Source organism: Schistocerca nitens, chromosome 1 (assembly GCF_023898315.1).
Source record: "Schistocerca nitens isolate TAMUIC-IGC-003100 chromosome 1, iqSchNite1.1, whole genome shotgun sequence".
Classification (NCBI taxonomy): domain Eukaryota; kingdom Metazoa; phylum Arthropoda; class Insecta; order Orthoptera; family Acrididae; genus Schistocerca; species Schistocerca nitens.
The window spans coordinates 767,661,767-767,688,132 of NC_064614.1; the positions used below are offsets into that span (position 1 = coordinate 767,661,767).

The 26,366-nt window shown below is 43.2% G+C and overlaps 1 protein-coding gene across 1 annotated transcript; it reads right to left on the minus strand.

Annotated features, from left to right (window-relative positions):
• Nucleotides 1-3,856: 3,856 nt before the first annotated feature.
• On the minus strand, nt 3,857-25,554 carry LOC126201135 (uncharacterized). The gene is made up of 3 exons (XM_049936767.1): nt 25,315-25,554; nt 4,519-4,812; nt 3,857-3,922 (listed from the first exon to the last, which is right to left on the minus strand). Exons 1-3 carry the CDS (start codon nt 25,552-25,554, stop codon nt 3,857-3,859), a joined length of 600 nt encoding a protein of 199 aa, XP_049792724.1.
• Nucleotides 25,555-26,366: the final 812 nt, after the last annotated feature.

Genomic DNA, 26,366 nt, shown 5'->3' on the forward strand with positions numbered 1-26,366 from the left:
CTATGAGAGACGCCCTCATGAAGAAGAGAACCATGTGTACTTAAAGAATAAGTTGTAAAAAAAACAGGGAGCACCTGAGTAGATTGTAAGAAACACTGTGTTAACATAAATGTATTTATAAATTTTAAGGAATTAATGGCACATGAATTACTTTAGGGGGTAGATGTCACGGTTGACAGATTTTATTAATGTAACGGAATACACAATCCATGTAACAAATGAAGTGGTGCCACCCAAGGTTCCCAGTAAACATAAGGAAAAGTGAGGTGCTCGCAGTCACGGTCGCTGCAGGGCAATAAGGAGCATATATGAAACTCCGTCTAACCTTAACATTAGTGCGGAAATATTAGTAATGTCAGTCTTGTGTGAGAATCATTCCAAAAAGACTGGACTTTTCCAGGAATCAGAAAGCACTCAGAAAAAAGTGACAAAACGAGAGAAAACATTCAAAAGCCTTGCAAAATGAATACATAAGTGGCCAGCGCACATAATAAAGTTGGTCAGTAGTAAACAATGGTAGTCCGATGCATCAGCAGCAGCCAGGCACGCAGTGCTATGACAGAGCCTGAAGGCATCATATAGAGACACGTTCAGGCTGCCATAAGAAAGCCACAAGAAGTCTGTACGCATTCGACGATGGGGAACCGACTTTGCGATAAGTATCCATCAACACTTATTGAGTTTTCTGCCTGTAAGAGAAGAACAAGCACTACAATCTTTCTAGTGGCAACGGGTAGTAGTTGGAATTTTCTGCCTGTCATCGTGTAAGGAGGAACATTCGCTGTCTTGCCGATGCCTACAATTGTGGTTCGGTATCTGATTGTATACTGTCTGATCGAGCTGCAAGCGGAATGCTCGTCTCTGATAGCAAAAGACTGAATGCAGGAACCAAGAGTTGCTACAAAGATCTACAATACAGAATGCTAGGTTGTACCCTCTGATTCGCAAGGATATGCATCTAGTGTAAGACACCTCTCCGAATAAGTTTGAATTATTGGGAAAGTAGATGGTTTTCTAATTTAATTTTTTTGAATTTAATTTTTAAATGATTTCACCCGTGTTCCTTTCCTACCTTCCACAATAACTTTTCCCCCTCCAATTTCGTTTAATGCTGCTTAGTAGATCTCAGCTCACAATCAAAAAATTTCTTTCCTCGTGCTGACTGCACTACACAGGACACTCCTTTACCAAGCTGGTGTAGCTACCATTGGCAGAATTTCCAACAACTGGGGAAGTCGTCAGCTGACAGGTCGTGCCCCTTCTGACACTTGGAGCGATGCCTGTCAGCCCCGTGCAAGACGTTCCACGACATGGCGTTGGAGGTATTTCGTTCGTAGGCAGTGGATCGTGTGCTGTTGCTGGCATTATCCACAGTTCCTTTCACACAGCTTCTTCCAATTTAACATTTGCCACGCTCCGAAATCCAGCAGTTTCCATTCGGTCAGGGTCGTCACGTCTTTGAAATGTGACACGATTCGTTAACTTCGTTCCTGGGAATCGTTCTACACACTGGTGCCTTTAGATTCTACTGATGCATTGCGCTTCTCCATAATGAGATGCATTTCAGGTAGCTCATTTAAAGTGAAATCAGAAATCAAGAACCAGTAAAACAGCGGTGCAAACTTTTAAGTAAACACAACGTAACATAAACTATAATTAAGCAATTGTTTATCCACAGCCGTAGACACTGTTGCCAGCAATGAAAACTTGCCCTCGTCAGCCGTAGGACATCATTTTGTTACAAATTAGATTCCAATGTCAATATCTCGCATACGAAGCAGTCGAAACAACTAGGAACTATGGCCCAAGGGTAGTCCTCTGTTAAACCATTCAAGGACACCTAGAGTGGAAACAGTACACCTATGACAATTGCGTCACGTAACAAAAATGTTTGTCTTCTCTAATAACCCTGTATATGTATTTTCTTTACACCACTTCAAATAAATGATAAACAGTCTACACTCGTACGTATGATTCGCTAAATATACTCAATTTACGTTAAACATTACAGGTGAGATAAAAAAATAAATCATTACATTACTAAATATCAGAGGAGGACTGAGAGACATGAGTATATTTTATACAGCTACATTACAAAAGGTCATTCACATGCTCTAAACGAAACTAGAGAATGTAGCAATGGGTATGAATTATGGCTTTGCATAAGATTCATAAATATGAGAACACTTTTGACTCATCTGAACATAGTGTGTACTAACAGAGCTTGGGGTACAGCACATTTTTTCTTCATAACGTAAACATTTATTGAAGGGTTTGTTGAGATACAAGTATACTGTTTTTATTTATGTTAATTATTATTTTACTTAAACGTAAATCTTTATTGATGGTTTTGTTAGGATTGAAGTATATTGTTCTTTCTTTATTTATGTTGATTATTATTTTACTTATTGAATTTGATTATGACGACGTTTTTCTTGTTTTTTTTTTAGTTTATTTCTGGTTGTGATAGTGCTTTGGCTCTTTCTATTTCAGTTTCAATATTTCGGTCTCATGGTAACGATTTCTTTAATTAGTGTAGTGATAGACCTTCCATTAGACTTCATCAGGACCGTGGGTAATCCACCATTGGAAAAGGAGTCAAACAACCATAACTGCTGTTGGTGGCTCTGAAGGAAATTTCAGATTCTTCAACTTAGAAATATAAGAAGGAATATGTGATAATGGAATATTTCTCAACCACCTTCGTTTTGCTGCTGATATTTTACTGTTTGTGTCTTAAAGATAGATAACCTTTAACAAATGGTTCAAATGGTTCAAATGGCTCTGAGCACTATGGGACTTAACTTCTGTGGTCATCAGTCCCCTAGAACTTAGAACTACTTAAACCTAACTAACCTAAGGACATCACACACATCCATGCCCGAGGCAGGATTCGAACCTGCCACCGTAGTAGTCGTGCGGTTCCGGACTGAGCGCCTGAACCGCTAGACCACCGCGGCCGGCTAACCTTTAACAATTAATCGAATAACTTAATAGAGAAAATTTGGAACTGTGCTGTAACATCAGTTACAATAAGAGTAAAATAATGAATAATCAACACAATGAAATGTATATGATACAAATTTATAATGTAGTTGGTTTGTTCGTTTATTACGCAATGATTCGTGATACTGACTGGACAGACAGCGAAAGAAACTAATGAGTGTAAAAAACTAGGAGAGTAAAATATGATTTTAGAACACTGTTTGCGATATGTTTGACAAGACAAGTTTACAATCAGTTTGAATTACGAGTTATGAGTATGGCTGTTCCACATGAACAATTAACGTTGAAATTTCTCTGTGAGAAATGAAGTGATGTAAGTGAGCAATTACAGAAGAAACAGGAAAACAAACAGGCTAAAGTGGAAGACTTCCCTATGACCAGAGTAAACATGAAATGCGGAACGACGCATGTAGACAGGCAACTGTATATCGGATTACCAAGAATGTTTGTTTTGGATTACAGGACACACGTAAAACTGAAATGGAGACCTAATAGAAGGTGTTTATGTCACATTAGAATGCACACAGTAAGAACTTGGGTACGCATGGAAGAGTTGGGAGAGGGGTTTTAACTAACAGTGGATGTCAGCTGTCTGATAACGGTGATGCTGACCATAATTTATTATATTTGCCGCATTTTTCGTTGGTGCCCTATCTCAGTGTTTCATAGTATTCATGACCCACAATTGTTATCAAATTTTCTAAGCTTTTCTTGCCAGTTTCCATTAATCTCTTCTCACACACTGATTTAGAGAGCCTTTTCTGGGACACACCTTTTCTTCTGTTGCGATTGTTACCTCAGCCTGAAAATGTCTGCGAGAGGGTCTCTGCGGACAGAGGCAGTAAATTCATTAAGTAAGTCTGTCCTTTAGTTGTGCCTTCACTGAGAGTCCATTCCTGAGAATCATGTCGTTGTTCTGTATCCAATAGAAAAAGGTCATAGATGAACTACTGTGTGCAACACTTTGTTGCATAATTAGTGACAGCCTATTCTGTCACTTATCTCAACAAGATAATAAGAACAAAATATGGCGTACAGATGCATACTTACAGACTTTTTCCCGTACTCCAGTGGCTATAACAGGAAATTCAAGAAGCGTAAGTTCTTCCCACCATGTTCTGTGGCGTGGCTTACTTAGAATACAATTACATGTGGAAGAGCACCAGCAGCAGTATATAGAGCTGTTGCTCAACGTAATATTATAGAGCGATTTGGGACTGAACACTGGTGATTGGTGTCAAATCAGATATCGTGAATTACACTTTCATCGCTGCTCTTCACGAAATTTCAAATTAAATAAATAGCTGTAGCAAACAAAACCATTCCAGAGATGTAAGATACTTTTCTTACTAACCTGAGAAGTATCTGATGATGCCGAATGTTCCTCGTTAATTGTCGGTGCATCTGTTCATCTAAGTCATATCCTGTACAAATGTCAGCACAAGATAAAGCCAGTGTTTCCGTGGTTCCCTGACATTCGCAAATTCCTCCAGGATTTTTGGCACTAGTAACCTGCTCATGGTTCTTCTGCAAAGCAGAAAAGTTGTCGCTTAAAACTTCAAACTCTGCCCCAGTCACCTGCATCGTGTGGACGAAGAAAATGTCAATGCAAGCAGTACACTCAGCAGCGACAGTCAGGCCAACAGACTGAGCAGCGTACACAATCTCGTAAGTGGGTGACACGTAGGCATCGAAAGGTAACCAGATGGGCAGCGGGAGCTGCCGGCTGCTTTCGTCGTCCCCCAGAACAGCTCGGGACACCAGCGGCGACGACAGCCACTCGATCAAAGCGGCCACCACGACAACCTGGCAAGCGAAATAAACGTATTGTGAGCCGTGTCATTAACGAGGTGCAGTAGATTTACAAAGAGGAGAGATATAAAATAACTTAGCTGCGGCAAGAGACACGTATTGCTTCCTCGAGTATTTCTCTTACTCAGACCACTGACATAATCCACGTAAAATGAAATGGAAATGGGAATAGAAAAGGTCACCAGTCATTGCTAACGATAGTCACGGTTTAACAACAATTTGAAGAGCTCTCAAAAACTAACGTGGCCGTGGACACTGACAACTGAACCTCCAACAGTAGCGCAGAACCCTACCCTGCCTCAGTCTGCACAAGCGGTACACGTCAAGTCACTTTGCACGTGCTCTACTGTACACCATATAGCTCTTTTCATTCTCTTTAGTTGGACATGATTGGAAAAGAAAGCAATGCATTAGGCATTAGACGACCAATTTTTGGATGGTACTACTTGTGTAATTTATATAACTCCGTAAGCCACCCGGCTGAACCTTTATCTCCATGATGGAATCCTAAAATAAGATTTCAACTAGAGACTCAGCTGCGAGGAGCTCTGATGGATGAATCTCTAGCAGATCTATATACCCACCATGAGGAGTGGTCAGAGAATTATCGTGGTCTGGATGATAAAGAGCACATTATTTTCTCTTACTCGTTTAATACAACGCCTGGAAGTAGAGATCATTTCACATGCCTTGTGTATCGGGTGAAACGTTTTTGTCTAGATGACTGATTATTGCGTGTCTAGTGCATTCCGATATCAGATACTGGACTTTCGGCGTACCGAGGAGCAAATATAAACTCAGATCGCAATGTAGTAGGGATGAAGAGTAGGCTGAGGTTTAAGAGATTGTTCAGGAAGAATCAATACGCAAAGAAGTGAGACACGGGAGTACTGAGGAATGACGAGATACGATTTAAGTTCTCTAAGCTAATAGATACATCAATAAGGAATAGCTCAGTAGGAAGAACAGTTGAAGATGAATGGGTATCTCTAAAAAAGGATATCACAGAAGTGGGAAGGCAAAACATAGGTACAAAGAAGTTAACTCCGAAGAAACCATCGGTAACAGAAGAAATACTTCAGCTCATCGGTGAAAGAAGGAAGTACAAGAATGTTCAGGGAAATTCAGGAGTACAGAAATGTAAATCACTGAGGAATGAAATAAACAGGAAGTGCAGGCAAACTCAAGACGAAATGGTTGCGGGAAAAATGTGAAGAAATCGTAAAAGCCGGCCTGAGTGGCCGAGCGGTTCTAGGCGCCACAGTCTGGAACCGCGCAACCGTTACGGTCGCAGATTCGAATCCTGCCTCGGGCATGGATGTGTGTGATGTCCTTAGGTTAGTTAGGTTTAAGTAGTTCTAGGTTCTAGGGGACTAATGACCTAAGAAGTTAAGTCCCATAGTGCTCAGAGCCATTTTTCTGAAATCGTAAATGAAATGGTTGTTCGAAGGACTGACACACCACATAGAAAAGTCAGAACAACCTTCGGTGAAATTAAAAGCAAGGGTGTAACATTAAGAGTGCAATTGGAATCCTAATGTTAAGTGCAGATAGTTGGAAAGAGTACATTCGAGGCGTCTATGAAAGGTAAGATTTTTCTGATGAGATAAAAGAAGATAGAGTAGTCGATTTAGAAGAGATAGGAGATCCAGTATTAGAATCAGAACTTAAAAGAGCTCTGGAGGACTTACGATCAAGTAAGGCATAAGGGATAGATGACATTCCATCATAATTCCTAAAATCATTGGGGGAAGTGCACACAAAACGACTATTCACGTTGGTGGAGAATGTGTGAGTCTGGCGACATACCATATGACTTTCGGAAAAATGTCATCCACACAATTCCTTAGACTGCAAGACCTGACAAGTGCGAACATTATCGCACAAGCAGCTTAATAGCTCATCCATCCAAGTTGCTTACAAGAATAATATACAGAAGAATGGAAAAAGAAATCGAGGATGTGTTAATTGACGGTCAGTTTGTCTTTAGGAAAGGTAAAGGCACCAGAAAGGCAATTCTGGAGTTGCTGTTAATAACGGAAGCAAGGCTAAAGAAAAATCTAGAGACGTTCACACGATTTGTCGACCCGGAAAAAGCGTTCGACGATGTAAAATGGTGGAAGATGTTTGAAATTCTTAGAAAAATAGGAGTCAGCTCTAGGGAGAGATAGGTAATAAACAATATGTACAACAGCCAAGATGGAAAAATAAGAGGATGTCCGAGAACGAAGTGTTCGGATTTAAAAGGGTCTACACTGAGATGTAGTCTTTCAGCCCTGCTGTTCAATCTGTACATCGAAGGAGCAGTGATGGAAGTAAAACGAAAGATTGGGATTAAAATTCAAGGCGAAATGATATAAGTGACACGGTTCGCTGATGACATTGTTACCCTGAGAGAGAGTGGAGAAGAATAACATGATCTGCTGAATGGAATAGACAGTCTAATTAATACAGAATTTGGACTGAGAGTAAATCGAAGAAAGACGAAAATAATAAGAAGTAGCAGAAATGAGAACAGCGAGAAACTTAAAATCACCATTGATGGTCACGAAGTAGATGGAGTTTAAGAATTCTGATGCCTAGGCAGCGAAATAACCAATGACAGACAGAGGAAGGAGGACATCAAAAGCAGAGTAGCACTGGTAAAAAGAGCATTCCTGGTCAAGAGAGGTCTACTAGTATCAAACATAGGCCTTGATTTGAGGAAGAAATTTCTGAGAATGTATTTTTGTAGCACAGCATGATATGGTAGTGAAACATGGAAGCCGGCCGAAGTGGCCGTGCGGTTAAAGGCGCTGCAGTCTGGAACCGCAGGACCGCTACGGTCGCAGGTTCGAATCCTGCCTCGGGCATGGATGTTTGTGATGTCCTTAGGTTAGTTAGGTTTAACTAGTTCTAAGTTCTAGGGGACTAATGACCTCAGCAGTTGAGTCCCATAGTGCTCAGAGCCATTTTTGAAACATGGAATGTGAGAAAGCCGTATGTGAGATGTCATGCTACAGGCGAATGTTGAACATTAGGTGGACTGATAAGGTAAGGAATGAGGAGGTTCTGCGCAGAATCAAAGGCGAAAGGAATATCTGGAAAACAATGACAAGGAGAAGAGTTAAGATGATAGGACGTCTGTTAAGATATCAGGAAATGACTTTAATGGTACTGGAGGTTTCTGTAGAGTGTAAAAACTGTAGAGGAAGACAGAGATTTTAATACAGCCAGCAAATAATTGAGGACGTATGTTATAAGTGTTACCCTGAGACGAAGACGTTGGCACAGGAGAGGAATTCAGGGCGGACCGCATCAAAGCAGTAAGAAGACTTATGACTGAGAAAACAAAATTGCAGAACTGGACGTGGGACCGACTCAACAAGTCGTTGGAAGTCCCCTTCAGAAATACTGAGCGATGTTGCTTCTATAATTGCGCAGGTGTTGCCGGTGCAAGAGTTCATACACGAACTGACCCCTCCATTATGACCCATAAATGTTCCATGGTATACATATCGGACAATCTTGGTGGCCAAATAGTTCAAATGGCTCTGAGCACTATGGGACTTTACGTCGGAGGCCATCAGTCTCCTAGAACTTAGAACTACTTAAACCTAACTAACCTAAGGACATCACACACATCCATGCCCGAGGCAGGATTCGAACCTGCGACAGTAGTGGTCGCGCGGTTCCAGACTGAAGCGCCTAGAACCGCTCGGCCACTCCGGTCGGCTTGGTGGCCAAATCATGCGCTTGAATTGCCCAGAATGTTCTTCAAACGAACTGCAAACAAGTGTGGTCTGGTGACATGGCGCATTGTAATCCATAAAAATTCCATAATTGTTTGGAAACACGAAGTCCATGAATGGCTGCAAATGCTCTGCAAGTAGCCGAACATAACCATTTCTGGTCAATGATCCGTTCAGTTGAACCAGAGGACCCAGTCCCTGCCATGTAAATGCACGAACATTATCGCACAAGCAGCATAACAGCTCATCCATCCAAGTTGCTTACAAGAATAATATACAGAAGAATTGAAAAAGAAATCGAGGATGTGTCAATCGACGGTCAGTTTGTCTTTAGGAAAGGTAAAGGCACGAACATTATCGCACAAGCAGCTTAACAGCTCATCCATCCAAGTTGCTTACAAGAATAATATACAGAAGAATGGAAAAAGAAATCGAGGATGTGTTAATTGACGGTCAATTTGTCTTTAGGAAAGGTGTTGACAGCTTTGGTCCACGACTTGGTTATGCCTGCGTTACATTCAAACCCAACCATCAGCTCTTAGCAGCTGAAATTGGGTCTCATCTGACCAGGCCATGGTTTTCCAGTGGTGTGTGGTTCAACAGATCCCAGGAGAGTCGCTGAAGGCGATGTGCTGTTAGAAAATACACTCGCGTCGGTCGTCTGCTGCCATAGCCCATTAACGCCAAATTTTTCCGCACTTTTCTAGAGGATACGGTCGTCGTACGTCCCAATCTGATTTCTGAGGTTACGCCGAGCAATATTGCTTGTCTGTTTTCACTGCCAACGCTACAGGAACGCCGCTGCTCTCTGTCGTTAACGGAATGCCTGCAGTGTCCGTGGTGAGCGGTAATGCTTGCAATATGTTATTCTTGACACACTCTTGACACTGTGGATCTGGAAAATTTGAAATCCCCATTGATTTACGAAATGCAACTTCCCACGCGTTGAGCTCCAACTACCACTCCGCGCTCAGAGCCTGTTAATTCCCGTCGTAGGGCCAAAATCATTTCGGATACCTTCTGACATGAGCCGCCTGAGCACAAGCGTCAGCTCCGTCAGTGCATTTATACCTTGTGTACGCGATACTACCGCCATCTGCAAATATGCCTATCGGTATCCCTTGGCTTTTGTCACCTTAGTGTACAGTCATATAATTGGAACAAATAATTGGTCCTCCTGCCATGTGTTTCATGATGTTTTAACGAGTTATTTTCTATCCAAAGATGACACATTCGTCACAGATTTTTCATTGCGGACACAGTTTTCTAAACCATAAATTTTAATGTGACAATCGAACCTGTAAAATCAAATACACACGTTGCACGTTCCTCTGGCAGCGGCGTCTTGTGCACTCATTGCCTTCTCCTTGATTGTGCTGCACCCTGGTGTCAGCCAAAATCTGCAACAGCTGCTGAAGCGTCGCTCCGTGCACCACAAATAGGACAGCCTGGAAGTTGAGTCACACGACAGTTACTATGGTGATAAGAAGACCGATGTAAAGCAATTAACAGTTGATTCACTGTAAGACTTGCACAAAGTTATTTACAGAATTGATCGTTCGTTTGGTTTTCAATGTAGTCATCGTGTTTTGAGACATCTTGCCTAATAAAACGCAACCCTTTTATCCGTTTCTTGTAGTAAGCTAAATGACATGATTTTTTTAAATTTATGTAAATATCTTTATTATATAGAAAACATACAGCAATGTTCTGTCTCAACTAAACATATACAAATGCCGCAGGATGTGTTCTTATGAAATGAGATGGGAACATTAGCTCAATGGTCTAATGTTAGGGGTAACATGTGCACCTGACTGTAGTTGATAGTAAACACCGTCGGAAAAGAAATTAATATGGCTCTAGCTACAACGGCATATATTCCTCATTCATTCATTCATTCGAATCATTCTAACGAATTACAGTAAGTACAATAAAGTAAATTTGACTTTGGGAAAGCTGAACAGATTTACCGAGAAAAAAGTTGTCCATTGTGGCATGGAAATACGTATACAGTTTGTCACTCAGTGACTTCAGTTCGTCTCGAGGTAAGCTGTTGAAAATACAGTATATGCTAGACAGAAGACCATATTCTTAAGAGGATTAGACAAATACATATTCCGCATAAGTGCATACTTTCCCCTCTGGTGTTGATTGAGTGGCTTTAGATGCTTCTGTTTAATAAGTTAATGTGGTCAACAAGAAATCCACAGCTTGTAAAATAGTAGCTTTCATAGCGTTCATGCATTAATAAAACAGTCAGCCTATATCGGATTCTTTTCTTGCCTGAATTAATCAGACATTACGGACGTAAAACATTTTACCCGCCAAAAAATCCTCGAACAATATTTTAAGCATAAATAGCCCAAAAGCAGGTTAGTCTACTTTTAATCTAACCAAAACTAACCTAAAGTAATCCATTTTACACTTTAAGATACATTTCTTATAATGGTCTTATAGATCCTCACTCGCTCTGGAGTAATGTGTCCTTGAATGGATATCTGGGAGTTGGAGTACTCTTCAAAAACTGTGACGTTTGCTCGTGCCTCTAGTGTACGTATAAAGGGTCCAAACGTACCTATACTAAACAGAGGCATGTGAATAATGGAAGAGGTTTACAGATGATTCAAAGCAAACAGTGCAACCCATACTCGTACAACTAATTTAATTAACTTAGTTTTGTGCTTAACACACCTTTTGTTCTGTTAAATGGTGTAGATCCAGTCATTTGACATTATATTTACACCTCTATGTGTAATTATGAGTACATGCTAAACATGAACAGGTTTTTTTAATACAGTTGCTAAATAGTATTTCCTACCCATCACATTTTACTTATTACATAAACAGAACAGACTCGTATTAAGCAGTTCCAAAGAATCTACGATAACTTACTGGCAATGGAAATAGCTATCAGAGAGCACACACTTGATTCCTCACGTGTCAATTTCTTGGGCATCCAGATGAATAATAAAATGAGTTGGCACTAGCACTTGTATAAGCTAACCAAAAGTCCAGTTCTGCCCGCTTTGAACCTAGAAATCTTTCTTGTGTTGCTCAACAGATCAAAGTCAGTGGCATGCTTTCCACACTTTCAGTATCGTTCTGTGGCGGGATCTTCTAGGGAAATGAAGGTAAGATCAGAAAAGCAAATTTCTCTACCGAAGAGTGCAGTAAAATTACTGAGCAAAATCAGTAAATGTAGATTGTCATCTCGCATTCAACGTCGGACAGCTCGCAATGTGCTGCCACATTCACTACGCACCTGTCTGTTACAAACTGTACTCGAGTCATCCAATAACATTCGGGTGTGATACACGGCACCTCTTTAGGTGGAACAACTCTTCCCGAGACATTTAGATGCTCCGTTTATTTTAGGGCTTGTAGAGAAACACCGAGAACGGAAATTTTTCAGGACGATATCCAGATCTTTCATCATTACGCTCCACGACGTTTGTGGGTACTAACTGTCGCACGTTTGAGTTTATGCGCTATACTAAATTCTCAAAGTTGGCGATCAATTACACTTTTACATTTCTAATCGGTGGTGTATTTTATGCTTTGTGAAGGGGGAGTAATTTCATGTCAGCTGGTTGTATAAAGCAGTTAGTGATTAGACCAAAAAATGAACAAAGTTCATTCTCAAGCCGGAAATCTTCGTTGTATAAATTGTAATGCCAAATTATTACTTTCTCGACTAGATTCATCGTTAATTAGCATATTATCACTTTCAAAGATAAGGTCAAATTCAATTGTAGTCGTCAGTTCACAACTTAGTGTCACTACAAAATAATGTATTTCATTTTGTGCAAGCACAAGTAGAAAAAGAGTATATAATAAAAAAGTTGGTATTTAAACTGTAATGACAAATACACGTGCGTTGGTGAACAGATATATTAATAAGTTGTAAGTGAATTAGCATTCGTTTATAAAGGCCAACAAATAAAACAGAATCGTTGTTCGGTGGCTTAGGGGCTGAGAAATCTTACGAGCGTTGCTCGATAATAGACAAATAAGCAACCAAGATAATCTGGAAAGGTGAGAAAGACCGTACAAAAATATCTTCCATGTGTTTCAACCTTCAGATTTGAGGCCGCAGAATTACACTCCTGGAAATTGAAATAAGAACACCGTGAATTCATTGTCCCAGGAAGGGGAAACTTTATTGACACATTCCTGGGGTCAGATACATCACATGATCACACTGACAGAACCACAGGCACATAGACACAGGCAACAGAGCATGCACAATGTCGGCACTAGTACAGTGTATATCCACCTTTCGCAGCAATGCAGACTGCTAGTCTCCCATGGAGACGATCGTAGAGATGCTGGATGTAGTCCTGTGGAACGGCTTGCCATGCCATTTCCACCTGGCGCCTCAGTTGGACCAGCGTTCGTGCTGGACGTGCAGACCGCGTGAGACGACGCTTCATCCAGTCCCAAATATGCTCAATGGGGGACAGATCCGGAGATCTTGCTGGCCAGGGTAGTTGACTTACACCTTCTAGAGCACGTTGGGTGGCACGGGATACATGCGGACGTGCATTGTCCTGTTGGAACAGCAAGTTCCCTTGCCGGTCTAGGAATGGTAGAACGATGGGTTCGATGACGGTTTGGATGTACCGTGCACTATTCAGTGTCCCCTCGACGATCACCAGTGGTGTACGGCCAGTGTAGGAGATCGCTCCCCACACCATGATGCCGAGTGTTGGCCCTGTGTGCCTCGGTCGTATGCAGTCCTGATTGTGGCGCTCACCTGCACGGCGCCAAACACGCATACGACCATCACTGGCACCAAGGCAGAAGCGACTCTCATCGCTGAAGACGACACGTTTCCATTCGTCCCTCCATTCACGCCTGTCGCGACACCACTGGAGGCGGGCTGCACGATGTTGGGGCGTGAGCGGAAGACGGCCTAACGGTGTGCGGGACCGTAGCCCAGCTTCATGGAGACGGTTGCGAATGGTCCTCGCCGATACCCCAGGAGCAACAGTGTCCCTAATTTGCTGGGAAGTGGCGGTGCGGTCCCCTACGGCACTGCGTAGGATCCTACGGTCTTGGCGTGCATCCGTGCGTCGCTGCGGTCCGGTCCCAGGTCGACGGGCACGTGCACCTTCCGCCGACCACTGGCGACAACATCAATGTACTGTGGAGACCTCACGCCCCACGTGTTGAGCAATTCGGCGGTACGTCCACCCGGCCTCCCGCATGCCCGCTATACGCCCTCGCTCAAAGTCCGTCAACTGCACATACGGTTCACGTCCACGCTGTCGCGGCATGCTACCAGTGTTAAAGACTGCGATGGAGCTCCGTATGCCACGGCAAACTGGCTGACACTGACGGTGGCGGTGCACAAATGCTGCGCAGCTAGCGCCATTCGACGGCCAACACCGCGGTTCCTGGTGTGTCCGCTGTGCCGTGCGTGTGATCATTGCTTGTACAGCCCTCTCGCAGTGTCCGGAGCAAGTATGGTGGGTCTGACACACCGGTGTCAATGTGTTCTTTTTTCCATTTCCAGGAGTGTATAACGAGCCAGCATGCTGAATTTATTGTTACGCTATATCTAATACATGGAAACAAGGTACCTTCGAGAGGTCACACTGAGGCAATCCTCAGATTGGCTCACATCCATCAGACAAAGTAACGATAAAGTAGAAAGCGTGAAAAAATTGTGCAACAAATGTACATTAGCAGCCGTGATATCTGCAAAAAAAAAAAAAAAAAAATTAAATATCGAACACGAAACAGCTTTAAACAGTTTTGAAATAGAAACACGGTAACTGTTAGATTCTGCATTAAGTTTCTACAGTAAAATGTACCTGAAACACAACAAACATTTTTTTTGAGTCATCATCCTGACTGGTTTGGTACTGCCCGCCACGAATTCCTCTCCTTGGCCAGCCTCTTCGTCCCATAGTAGCACTTGAAACCTACGTCCTCAGTTATTTGCTATATATACTCCAATACTTGTTTTCCCTCTACAGTATCCTCTAGTACCGTGGAAGTTACTTCCTGAGCTCTTAACAGATGTCCTACTATCATGTCCCTTCTTCTTGCCATTCTTTACCACATATTGCTTTCCTCTACGATTCTGCACAGAACCTCCTCATCCTTACCTTATCAGTCTACCTAATTTTCAACGTTCGCCCGTAGCAGCACATCTCAAATGCTCCGAGTATCTTCTGCTCTGGCTCTGTCACTGTCCATGTTTCAAGGCCAGAAAACTTTTGCTCAAATTGAGGCTTATTTTGATACTAGTAGACTTATCTTGACCAGGAATGCCCTTTTTGCCAGTGTTACTACGCTTTTGATGTCTTCTTTGCCCCGCGCATCTTTGGCTATTTTATTGACCAGGTAACGGAATCCTTTAACTTCATCTACTTCGTGACCATCAGTCCAGATGTCAAGTTTCTCGCTGTTTCCTTTCTGCTAGTTCTCATTACTTCCTTCTTTCTTCGATTTACTCTCAGTCCATAGAATGTATTCATTAAACCGTTCACTCCATTCATGAGATCCTGCCATTCTCCTTCACTTTCACTGAGGACAGCAATGTCATCTGCGAATCTTAACATTGATATCGTTTCACCTTGAATTTTAATTCCACTCTTGAGCCTTCTTTTATTTCCCTCATTGCTTCTTCGGTGTATAGATTGAACAACAGGGTGAAAGACTTCATTCCTGCCCTACATCCTTTTTAATCCCTGCACTTCGTTCTTGGTCTTCCACTCTCATTATTCGCTCTTGGCTCTGGTACATGTTATATATTGCCCTTCTCTCCCTACAAGGTATCCCTATTTTCCTCAGAATTTCGAACATTTTCGTACATTTGGCATTTTCAAACGTTTTTCCAGGTCGACAGATTCTATGAACATGTCTTCATTTTTCGTTGGTAGTGCTTCCATTATCAACCGTAGTGTCAGAATAACCGTTCTGGAGCCCTTACCTTTCCTCAAGCCTAACTGAACGTCATCTAACTCATCCTCTTCCGACATATCCAGCTTTACCCTCTGCATTTAACGGTGGAGTTCCCATTGCAACCCAATTATGATCACTCTTGATTTTTATTTCACCGAAAATTGTTTTGACTTTTCTATAAGCTGAGTGAGCACTTCCAACGATCTTTTTCTTTTTTATAGATTTCTTCACATTTCTCATGTCACCATTTCGCCTTAATTTCCTGCACTTCATATTTATTTCATTATTAAGCACCTTGCACTTCTGTGTTCCTGAATTTTCCTGAACATTTTTTACTTCCCTCTTTCTTAGATCAGCAGAAGCGTTTCTTCAGTTTGGCATGTTTTCATATCACTTATCTTCTTTGTAGCTATATTTTCAGTTCCAACTTCTGTGACTGCCCTTTTTAGAGATGTCAATTCATCTTCAACTGAACTGCCTACTGAGCTATTCCTTCTCGCAGTATTTATAGCCTTAGAGAACTTAAAGCGTATCTCTTCATTATTTAGTGCTTCCGTATCCAATTTCTTTGCGTATTGATTCTTCCTGACTGATCTCTTAAACTTCCCCTACTTTTCATCACTACTAAATTGTGATCTAAGTCTATATCTGCTCCTGAATACACCTTACAACCAAATACCTGATTTCGGAATCCCTGTCTGATTATGCTGTAATCTAACTGAAATCTCCCCGTATCTCCCAACTTTTGCAAGTACATCTCCTCCTATTGCTATCCTTCAACAGAGTATTCGCTACTAATAACCGAGATATACTGCAATACTCAACTAGTCTTTCTTCTCTCTCATTCCTTGTCAGAAGCCCATATTGTTCTCCAATCATTCGTTCTACTCCTTTCCCTACAACCGCATTCCATTCCCCCATGACTTTTAGATTTTCACCTCCCTTTACGTACTGAACTACCTGCTCAGTAGCCTCGTGTACTTTCCCTACCTCTTCATTTTCAGCTTGCGACGTCTGCATGTCGATTTTGGTAAGAACCGTTTACAATAACACACTCTTTTCACCATCTTCCTATTCATAACGAATTCTACTCCCGTTATACCAAATGGCTCTGAGCACTATGGGACTCAACTGCTGAGGTCATTAGTCCCCTAGAACTTAGAACTAGTTAAACCTAACTAACCTAAGGACATCACACACATCCATGCCCGAGGCAGGATTCGAACCTGCGACCGTGGCGGTCTCGCAGCTCCAGACTGCAGCGCCAGAACCGCGCGGCCACCTCGGCCGGCCCCGTTATACCATTTTCTGCTGCTGCTGATATTACCCTATGCTAATCTGACCAGAAATCCTCGTCTTATGCCTAGATTGAACCATATCATTTACCTTTTTAATTTTTCTGCCTTCCCTGCGACGTTCAAACTTCTGACATTCCGCACCTCGACTGTTTGAACGTTACCCTTTCTCTGATGGTCACCTGCACCTTGACTGTCCCCTCTCGGAGATCCGAATGGGGGGCTATTCCCAAATATTTTGATAATGCAGTGACTGTCATGACACTTTCTCGATTACAGGTCACATGTCGTATGGATACACGTTTTCTGTCTTTAACGCAGTGGTTTCCACTGCCTTCTGGATCTTCATGCCGTTGGTCAAGAATCAACGTTCTTCCGTCTTTAGGGGCAGCTTCCCACCCCAAGGGAAAGAGAGTTCTCTGATCCTCTGTCCGCTCCTCCGTTCTCTATGGTAAGGCACTTGGCACACTAAGGTTGACTTCTTATCCCGGAAGTTTTCGGCCTCCGTTGCTGATGATTTTTACTCAGACTTCAAGCGATGGCGCGTTTCGAACTCGGGACCAGAAATCTTTGATAACTAATCAAAGACACTACCTTTAGATCACGGGAGACCAAATCAGACTTCCATAATTATTTAAGCGGCATATCATAACCGTGAAAATGTTACCACATGTGGTAATGATACATGAAAAAGATGGTCGTTGAAGTGAAATGAGTTCTGTTAACGGAAGCAAAGAGGGGATTCACACGAGGAAAGTAGTGCTGCTAAGAGTGGAGGGGAAAGTAGTTTGAAAACAACTCGGTCTCAGTGACTTGAAACGTATGATTCTAAACTCGTCTACGATATATCCATTAGTTTCTGGTGACCGCTTGTTTGACAAGTATATGCCTCCACATTATAGCCATGACCTTGTGTTTCCAGCTCAACCAAATACTCTTAATAGCGTAAATCTGTTCTAAAGAGAGACGTATGAAAATCACTGAGGCGACTTTTCACCCAGAAATCACAGTTGTTCAACGACGATGGGATTGTGCATTCGCCTCAGCCTTGCGAAAGATAGTCGAACGATATAACTCTTACTTCGTATGACATACTTACTTTAAAATGAAACTTCTCTCTAGTTTGCGTTAAAAAGTTTCTTTACAACCCTTACTTCACATTAAATCGTAGGCTTCTGTACCTACCTGTGGAAAAATATAGAGGGTAGAGCTGTATTATCAAGTTACAGATTAAAAAGGACATAATTTCGGAAATGTAGTCAATACAGTGCTTGCTGTTGCAACCTGGGCAACTACTTGACTATCCAATTTCCAGTTTAGTAGTAGTCACACTCATTCTTCGAAATATATGCAAGTGTTTATCTCTGCAAGACTCGATCGCATCGCTGAGTTCCATCTTTTCTCTCGGATGAAAGTGCTGTCGACGTTACAGAACATGTTATCCGCGAACATTCTTGTCAAAACGTATCGAAAAACTCGGATAAAATACAGGTGTACTGTTATTATCAAACGAATCTTTCAGTCCTTCATTCGCTCCTAGCAGAATTACATCTATCTGGAGCTTTCAAGTCATCTACCTCTGGAGGGCTATGAGTAATCGAATTTCATTCACACAGATATGAAATTCGACATATCGAATCGACACACTCTACAAAGATGGATGCATGTTTGTGTATGTGTGAACTGCTACATATTTTCCTAAATCAACTGATCGATTTCCACGAAATTTGGTACAGATGAGGATTACCGTCAGGCAGCAGTTGTTTTGGGAGTAAGAACCAGCTGCCTGTCACAGTTCAGGAGATTTTCGGTTTCAAACAACAAGATGCATGAAAAATGTCCGCGTAGTGCATGACGTTTAAATTTATTACATAGTTCCTACCATTTCTGTTCAAAGTACATTTTGCAGACTGTATGCACATACGCCGCTGAATGTCCCCACATAATTATAGCACTGTAAGCAGCATACATAAGGAGATATGACGACATAAACACTGAGATACCTGAAAAACTGCTTCATCCTGCATGATGTTTAAATTTATTGCTTCTTCACTACTAGCTCTGTTTGCAAAATATCTTGCAGACACACTTGCCGTGCTCAGATATGCAGCTGAATTTACCTACACAAAAATACCATTGTACGACACATAGTTCAAGAGATACACTCCTGGAAATTGAAATAAGAACACCGTGAATTCATTGTCCCAGGAAGGGGAAACTTTATTGACACATTCCTGGGGTCAGATACATCACATGATCACACTGACAGAACCACAGGCACATAGATACAGGCAACAGAGCATGCACAATGTCGGCACTAGTACAGTGTATATCCACCTTTCGCAGCAATGCAGGCTGCTATTCTCCCATGGAGACGATCGTAGAGATGCTGGATGTAGTCCTGTGGAACGGCTTGCCATGCCATTTCCACCTGGCGCCTCAGTTGGACCAGCGTTCGTGCTGGACGTGCAGACCGCGTGAGACGAAGCTTCATCCAGTCCCAAACATGCTCAATGGGGGACAGATCCGGAGATCTTGCTGGCCAGGGTAGTTGACTTACACCTTCTAGAGCACGTTGGGTGGCACGGGATACATGCGGACGTGCATTGTCCTGTTGGAACAGCAAGTTCCCTTGCCGGTCTAGGAATGGTAGAACGATGGGTTCGATGACGGTTTGGATGTACCGTGCACTATTCAGTGTCCCCTCGACGATCACCAGTGGTGTACGGCCAGTGTAGGAGATCGCTCCCCACACCATGATGCCGGGTGTTGGCCCTGTGTGCCTCGGTCGTATGCAGCCCTGATTGTGGCGCTCACCTGCACGGCGCCAAACACGCATACGACCATCATTGGCACCAAGGCAGAAGCGACTCTCATCGCTGAAGACGACACGTCTCCATTCGTCCCTCCATTCACGCCTGTCGCGACACCACTGGAGGCGGGCTGCACGATGTTGGGGCGTGAGCGGAAGACGGCCTAACGGTGTGCGGGACCGTAGCCCAGCTTCATGGAGACGGTTGCGAATGGTCCTCGCCGATACCCCAGGAGCAACAGTGTCCCTAATTTGCTGGGAAGTGGCGGTGCGGTCCCCTACGGCACTGCGTAGGATCCTACGGTCTTGGCGTGCATCCGTGCGTCGCTGCGGTCCGGTCCCAGGTCGACGGGCACGTGCACCTTCCGCCGACCACTGGCGACAACATCGATGTACTGTGGAGACCTCACGCCCCACGTGTTGAGCAATTCGGCGGTACGTCCACCCGGCCTCCCGCATGCCCACTATACGCCCTCGCTCAAAGTCCGTCAACTGCACATACGGTTCACGTCCACGCTGTCGCGGCATGCTACCAGTGTTAAAGACTGCGATGGAGCTCCGTATGCCACGGCAAACTGGCTGACACTGACGGCGGCGGTGCACAAATGCTGCGCAGCTAGCGCCATTCGACGGCCAACACCGCGGTTCCTGGTGTGTCCGCTGTGCCGTGCGTGTGATCATTGCTTGTACAGCCCTCTCGCAGTGTCCGGAGCAAGTATGGTGGGTTTGACACACCGGTGTCAATGTGTTCTTTTTTCCATTTCCAGGAGTGTATGTCATGTAAACACCGAAATGCGTGAAAAAATGCCGCATGATGCTTGAAGATTTAACACATTTATTCTTTACTCAAGACACTCCTGCAGTCGAGTGAGCTTAAGTACATCACTGATACCTGGCAGCGCTTTTGACAGCTTTTAATTGCGAAGTGCAAACGGCTGTAGGCGAAAACAATAACCATTCGTAGAGCTATAACAAAGGCATTGCCTCAGAGACTGTACTTATATCTCTGCACATTATGCAATTTCTTTGTGTGACTGTTCCATAATTTCAAAGGTGTTTCCACAAACAGAAGGAAACGAAATTTTTCAATATTATACTGCAAACACAGTTCTGTGTTTCTTTTTTCTTTTTTTTTTCTTTTGGCCTCTAATAGAAAACTGACGAAATGTATATCCGAGCAATGTCAGGTATCAAGCTAGTTTTAATATAATGTTCAATGAGTTCTATTGCGTGAACGTATTTTATAATGTTTCACAGACATAATGTTCGAATGCTAAAAATCGTCAAAAGCTTAACTCTTAGATGCTCTAAATATGATTAGCTTGTTTTATAAAGTTTTACATGTGGGTAAAAATCACATTTTTTTCCAGTTTCTGTAGTTCAAAATGAAGTCGTTGAAGTGATTAGTCATGTCTATCGAAAATGCCGAGTCATATTCCAAGCCCAAAATAGAAAACCCTCTAATGGCTTAAGTTGTACCTTTCAGATTCTGGAGAGCCACCAAATTTCCGCACTATTGCAAGTACTTCTAATATAATCTATAAAGAAAGGAAAGTAAAATAAGGACGCACCACACAGCAATTATACAAATGTGATGGAAATCGGTGTATCTGAAGTACATGTACAGACAAAGAATTTTTAAAATTGCACAAAAATTGGATGATTTATTCAAGAGAAAGGTCTTCGCAAACTGAGCAAGTCAGTAACGAATTGGTCCACCTCTGGCTCTTATGAAAGCAGTTGTTCGGCTTGGCAATCATTCACAGAGATGTTGGATGTCCTCCAGATGGATCTCCTTTCCAATTTTGAGCAAGTGTCGTGCTAGATTGTCAAAATGTCGAACTGCGTGGGCGCCCTGAAAAAAAAAGTGGGGGAGACCCGGCGACCTTGTGGCCAAGTCAGGGTTTGAAAATCAGCAGCAGAAACTCTCGCAGTGAGCGGGAGGGCATTATCGTGCTGAAATTTACGCCAAGGGTGGCAAGGGTGGCTTGCTATGAGAGGCAATGAAATGGATTGTTAGAATATTGTCGAAGGACCGCTGTGCTGTAAGGTTGCCACGAATGCCGATCATCGGTGCTCGAAGCGAGGTTCATCTCTGAAGACAATTCTGGTGCAGTTAATGAGATCCCAGGCCGACGACGAGTCTGAAGACAGCCCGGGCAGGGGTGCGGTACCAGTCTGACTCTCACTAGCCCTACGGCTCAGTAACAAGTGGTGGTAGTCTGGGGTGCCATTTCGCTTCATAGCAGACCCCATTGTGTCATACGTGGCACCCTTGCAGCACAGCAGTACGTCGGCAATGGTCTGTGCCCGTTTTGTTACCCTTCATGACAAGCCATCCAGGACATACATTTCAGCAAGATAATGTCCGTCCGCACTAGGCGAGAGTTTCTACTGCTTGTCTTCATGCTAACCAACTTTTTCCTGGCCAACAAGATCGCTGGGTCTCTCCCCAACTGAGAGTGTGTGGAGCACTATAGACAGGGCCCCCCCAACCATCTAGCGATTTTGACGATTTATAGGGCCAATCGGACGCAGTTTGGCACGATATCTCTGGAGAATATCCAAAAACTCTAGCAATCAGTTCCAAGCCGAATAACTGCTTGCGTAGGGCCAGAGATGGACCAATGCGTTGTTGAATTGCTCAATTTGTGAAGGTCTTTCTCCGACGCAACAGTCAATCAATGAAACTGTATCCCTCCAAAACAAAAATATTTCCTCTACAATTACAAAGAAAGACAGTTTTTCTTTTGTTGTACAAAAAGGTGTCTCTGTCCATTAAAGATATGTTTCCTCTTATATGCCTTTAACCAAACACTATTATTCTGCCCGTGGAAACATACCGCTAGATGAATAGACTCTTCTGTAGATTCCTAGGTGCAGAACCCCTTATGCTGCATGATAAACGCCGAATTGACTTTTGTGGCTGTGTGATTGTGTAGCCCGCGAAAAAATGTGTTTCTAATCGCTGTATAGAGACAATAAACTCCGAAATATTAAACAGCAAAAGAATATTTAAGTGTTCTGTGAAACTCGTAGAGTACTACAACCAATATATCTCATATCGTTGCTTTGTTATCTTTTTATGTCCTTTTCAATCATCGAAGTTTTTTGGGTTTTAGATAAAGAGCAAAGTGGCTGTGCATTCACTTCGACGACACGTTTACCGGTCTAGCGTCCCAGATCTGCTGAAATCAAAGTGTATTGTGATTGCGTCAATTCAGTAAAAATAGCCGTAGATAGCAGGCGCTATATGTTGATGAAAGGGGTCAACATCAGTTTGGAAGAATGTTTCGTGCCAACGGGACGTTTTGTCGTGGACTGTCACACCTCCTAATGCACTATTTCGGGTACACCGATTGATTTGTTTGCTTTTCTTGGCGTAGAAGGGAGCAGATAGCTGTCTTTCTTTGATTATGGTAACTGAATACGGATTCTTGGTAGTTTCTCGGCTGCTGACAAAGGTGAAATGGCACTGATGCAACAGCGTGTTATTACAGCGAGGGGCTAGCTCAAACGAGGCGGCAGCAGCAGGGAATTACCAGCAAGGACTGCACTACGCGTTTATTGTAAATCACAGCATCGGTTATAAATTTTAATTAATCGGGTGGAAACTCTGTGCAGCACGACTGCAAAATCTTGACTGTAATTCAAAAAGATTTGTTGTAATATTCAAATGAGAGTAAATTAAAATGCAGAAGATTCACAGATCACTGCTGTGAGATGAGACCGGGGCGACCTGACACACCTGTATAGAGGCGGCGAGTGAGGACAGAGGATTCTCTTAAGTCGTGTAGGTCGCAGTGGTGACATCCGGTATTGACCAGACATCAACTCTACTGACTACTGGTGGAACGTCGTAGCTGGTATGCCCCCTGAATCTCTTTGGAAATTACGATGAGTGATACTACAAGCGGCACATCTCAACATAACATTTGCATAACTGTCAAGGAAGAAGGAAGATTGGGCTTAACGTCCCGTCGACAACGAGGTCATCAGGGACGTAGCGTAAGCTTGGATTGTGTCAAGGATGTGGAAGGAAGTCGGCAGTGCATCTTTCAAGGCAATCACACCGGCATTTTCTGGACCGATTTATGGAAATGATGGTAAACCTAAGTATGGATGGTCGGACGCACTCTGTGCGTAACTGGCATTGCAGTAAGACTGATACCAAGAACCTGGCGATCAGGCAGTTTTTGAATGGTAAAACCGGCTTATTCCTATTACCTTGTGACCTGAAGATGTTCCTTTACACGTAAACCGATTGTGACGTAAGAAACTAACTTGTAACAACAGCTGTGGTAGTTTTTATCAACATTAAAATTGTTTAGCTTTAGAGGCACAAAATGAACCAGATTAGTTTCGGCAGTATTGCGACATCACCCTTCGTCAGTCAGAAATTTTAAGTGAACAACCGTCGTCTGCAGATACCAGCCACCGTCAACAAATAATGTCTGGGTGCGGACTAACATTATTAAGTGTCCTACGACCACAGATGTTTGTAGTGAGGATCACCCAGGAATTTAAGTAGTAATTCCTGCGTATGTTGTAAATGATGATACCGCACACAGTTTTATTAGTGGCCTATCAAAGCTCATGAGCTAAGCTTCACGTGTACCCCACGCAAGAGCGTCACCCAAAATAACTTACCAAATACGGAGACAGTATCAGATTTTATTGTTGACGGCGCTGGAACTGTCGACTTTATGTTTCTGATATAGTTTCTTTGGTCGGCGTGTGCGAGTTCGGTGGTCATCGCGTGACCAGTCGTGTACGGTCTTTGTGGTGCCTGAGGTCCCTGTGATGGTACAGAATGGGGTAAAAAAGTAAAGTCGATGACATATTTGATTGGGAGACCCCAACGGGCACAACAGCTGTCTAATTGTGAAGGTCTTGCCTATCCTTCGCGCAGAGTGGCATCTTTTCTTCGCGAAGTGTGATATTTGTGTGTCACGTGTATCTGATACGTTTAGATGTCTGTAATGAATGCGTGTATGTAGAATGGTATCATGCTTGCGTTGCATGATGATGAGAGGACGGAGAGCGTGAAACCCGGAGCGGACACATAGCCGAATTGCACCAAGGTGACCACCGAGTGTAACGTGTCCATGAGGCTGACTGACCACCATCAAAAGTACGACACGCCCTCGCTGCATGAGACACTGCGAAGAGGTTTGGTACTTAAATCAAGGCACTGGCACAAGGTCTGGGGATCGGGAACTGTACTCTACCACCCCTCGTCCTCTTTCTGGAAAGGCAACTGGAAAATTCCGAACTGCGGTTCAAGTACCCCGGTGGTTAGTCATCCAAGTACTGGCCACTTCTGGCGTTGCATAATTTCGGTGATCTGACGGTAATCGATGTGTTCAAGAAGGAAAGGCCATTGGCCTACAGTATGGGATACATTCACACAGCAAGAAACCGAACTTCTGTCGATCGCTGAAGAACACGGAATTATTTTCAATAATCTGTGTATGCTACAACGTAGCTGTAGTTTTTCTATTGAAAACGCTTGGAACTTCATTGAGGGGCGCACCTGGTCTGTTCCCTGCAGTCGACGCGTATTGATACGCGACGCCACAGGTTTACTATCGAAACATCTCAGTACAGCAGTAATACAATGGATACTAATGTGCAGGTGGCTAGACGAACAACATTTTGTTAAGGTAGACATAGTATCTTCTCACACATTTCATTAAACCGAAATTAACATGAGCGAAATACTCGCCTTGATCCACATTACGCTGCAAATGAGAGCGACAAAAGAACAATGTGCGACGTCTTCCAACTCTTCAGGAGTGTCGACGCAGAGCTTGAGAGCTGCGCTGATCGCGACGAAAGCGATGAAGACGAGTGTCACGAAGCCGGATAGGGTAGACAGGAAGCGGGAGGTAGCTTCCTGTGGCTGCCAGATTCCCATCAGCTGCATCAGACCAGCTCCAGGACCCACCAGCGACTCACTGTCCACACTGAAGCGTCCCATGACCGCACCTGTGACACTGGGCCAGAAAACACATAATCAACGTAGTGCCTCAAGATGGAAGACATCGATTGCCCGTCCCATGTTACGTACTTGTCATCTGACGACAAAATTCTGTATCATCGCTGTCAAACATTCAAATACACCAAGAAGTGTGAAACACTTAAAAAAATAGAAAACTTCATCTCTTACCGGTGTAACTGTTTCCTTTAACGTTTCTAACACATCCGGATGATGTAAGCTTCCTCCACCTTAACTCCTGCCCACTATTCTTTCCCTCTTACATTGCATTAGCTTATTACTCTCTTCCTTCCACAGTGTTTCTTTCCTATGTCCCCAAAATATTTGGTAGCCTCGAGCTCATGCGTTCCTCTTGTAAATCGCTGTATTTTTGTTTTCTTTCTGAGAAATTTCAATGTCTAACGTGATAATTTTTACTATGCAACCTACGGATTTACTTGAAGAATATACTTCTTTCCATGACTTTGTCCGAGAACCTTTCTGTCGGTCTGTATTGTCCTGGTTTCCTTCGTCCATATAAGCCGACTTCTGTTCTTCGAAGTCTTAATATTATTGCTGCCACATGTAGTAAGCGTTGCTTCACGCAGTGGAGAATGCCAAAACAGAGGCAGCCGGCGATTGAGGCGTTGCGAAGTAAGCGCGGCACAGATAGCCTTGATAGAGTTGCAGTCTACCAGGAAGCTGACGCATGGACGCACACAGACTGAGCGCCGAGTGAAGTCTGGAGAGTGCTGAGTAAGGAGAAGTGAGGCCAGCACGCTAAGTTACGCTGCAATATATTGCGGGAGTAATAG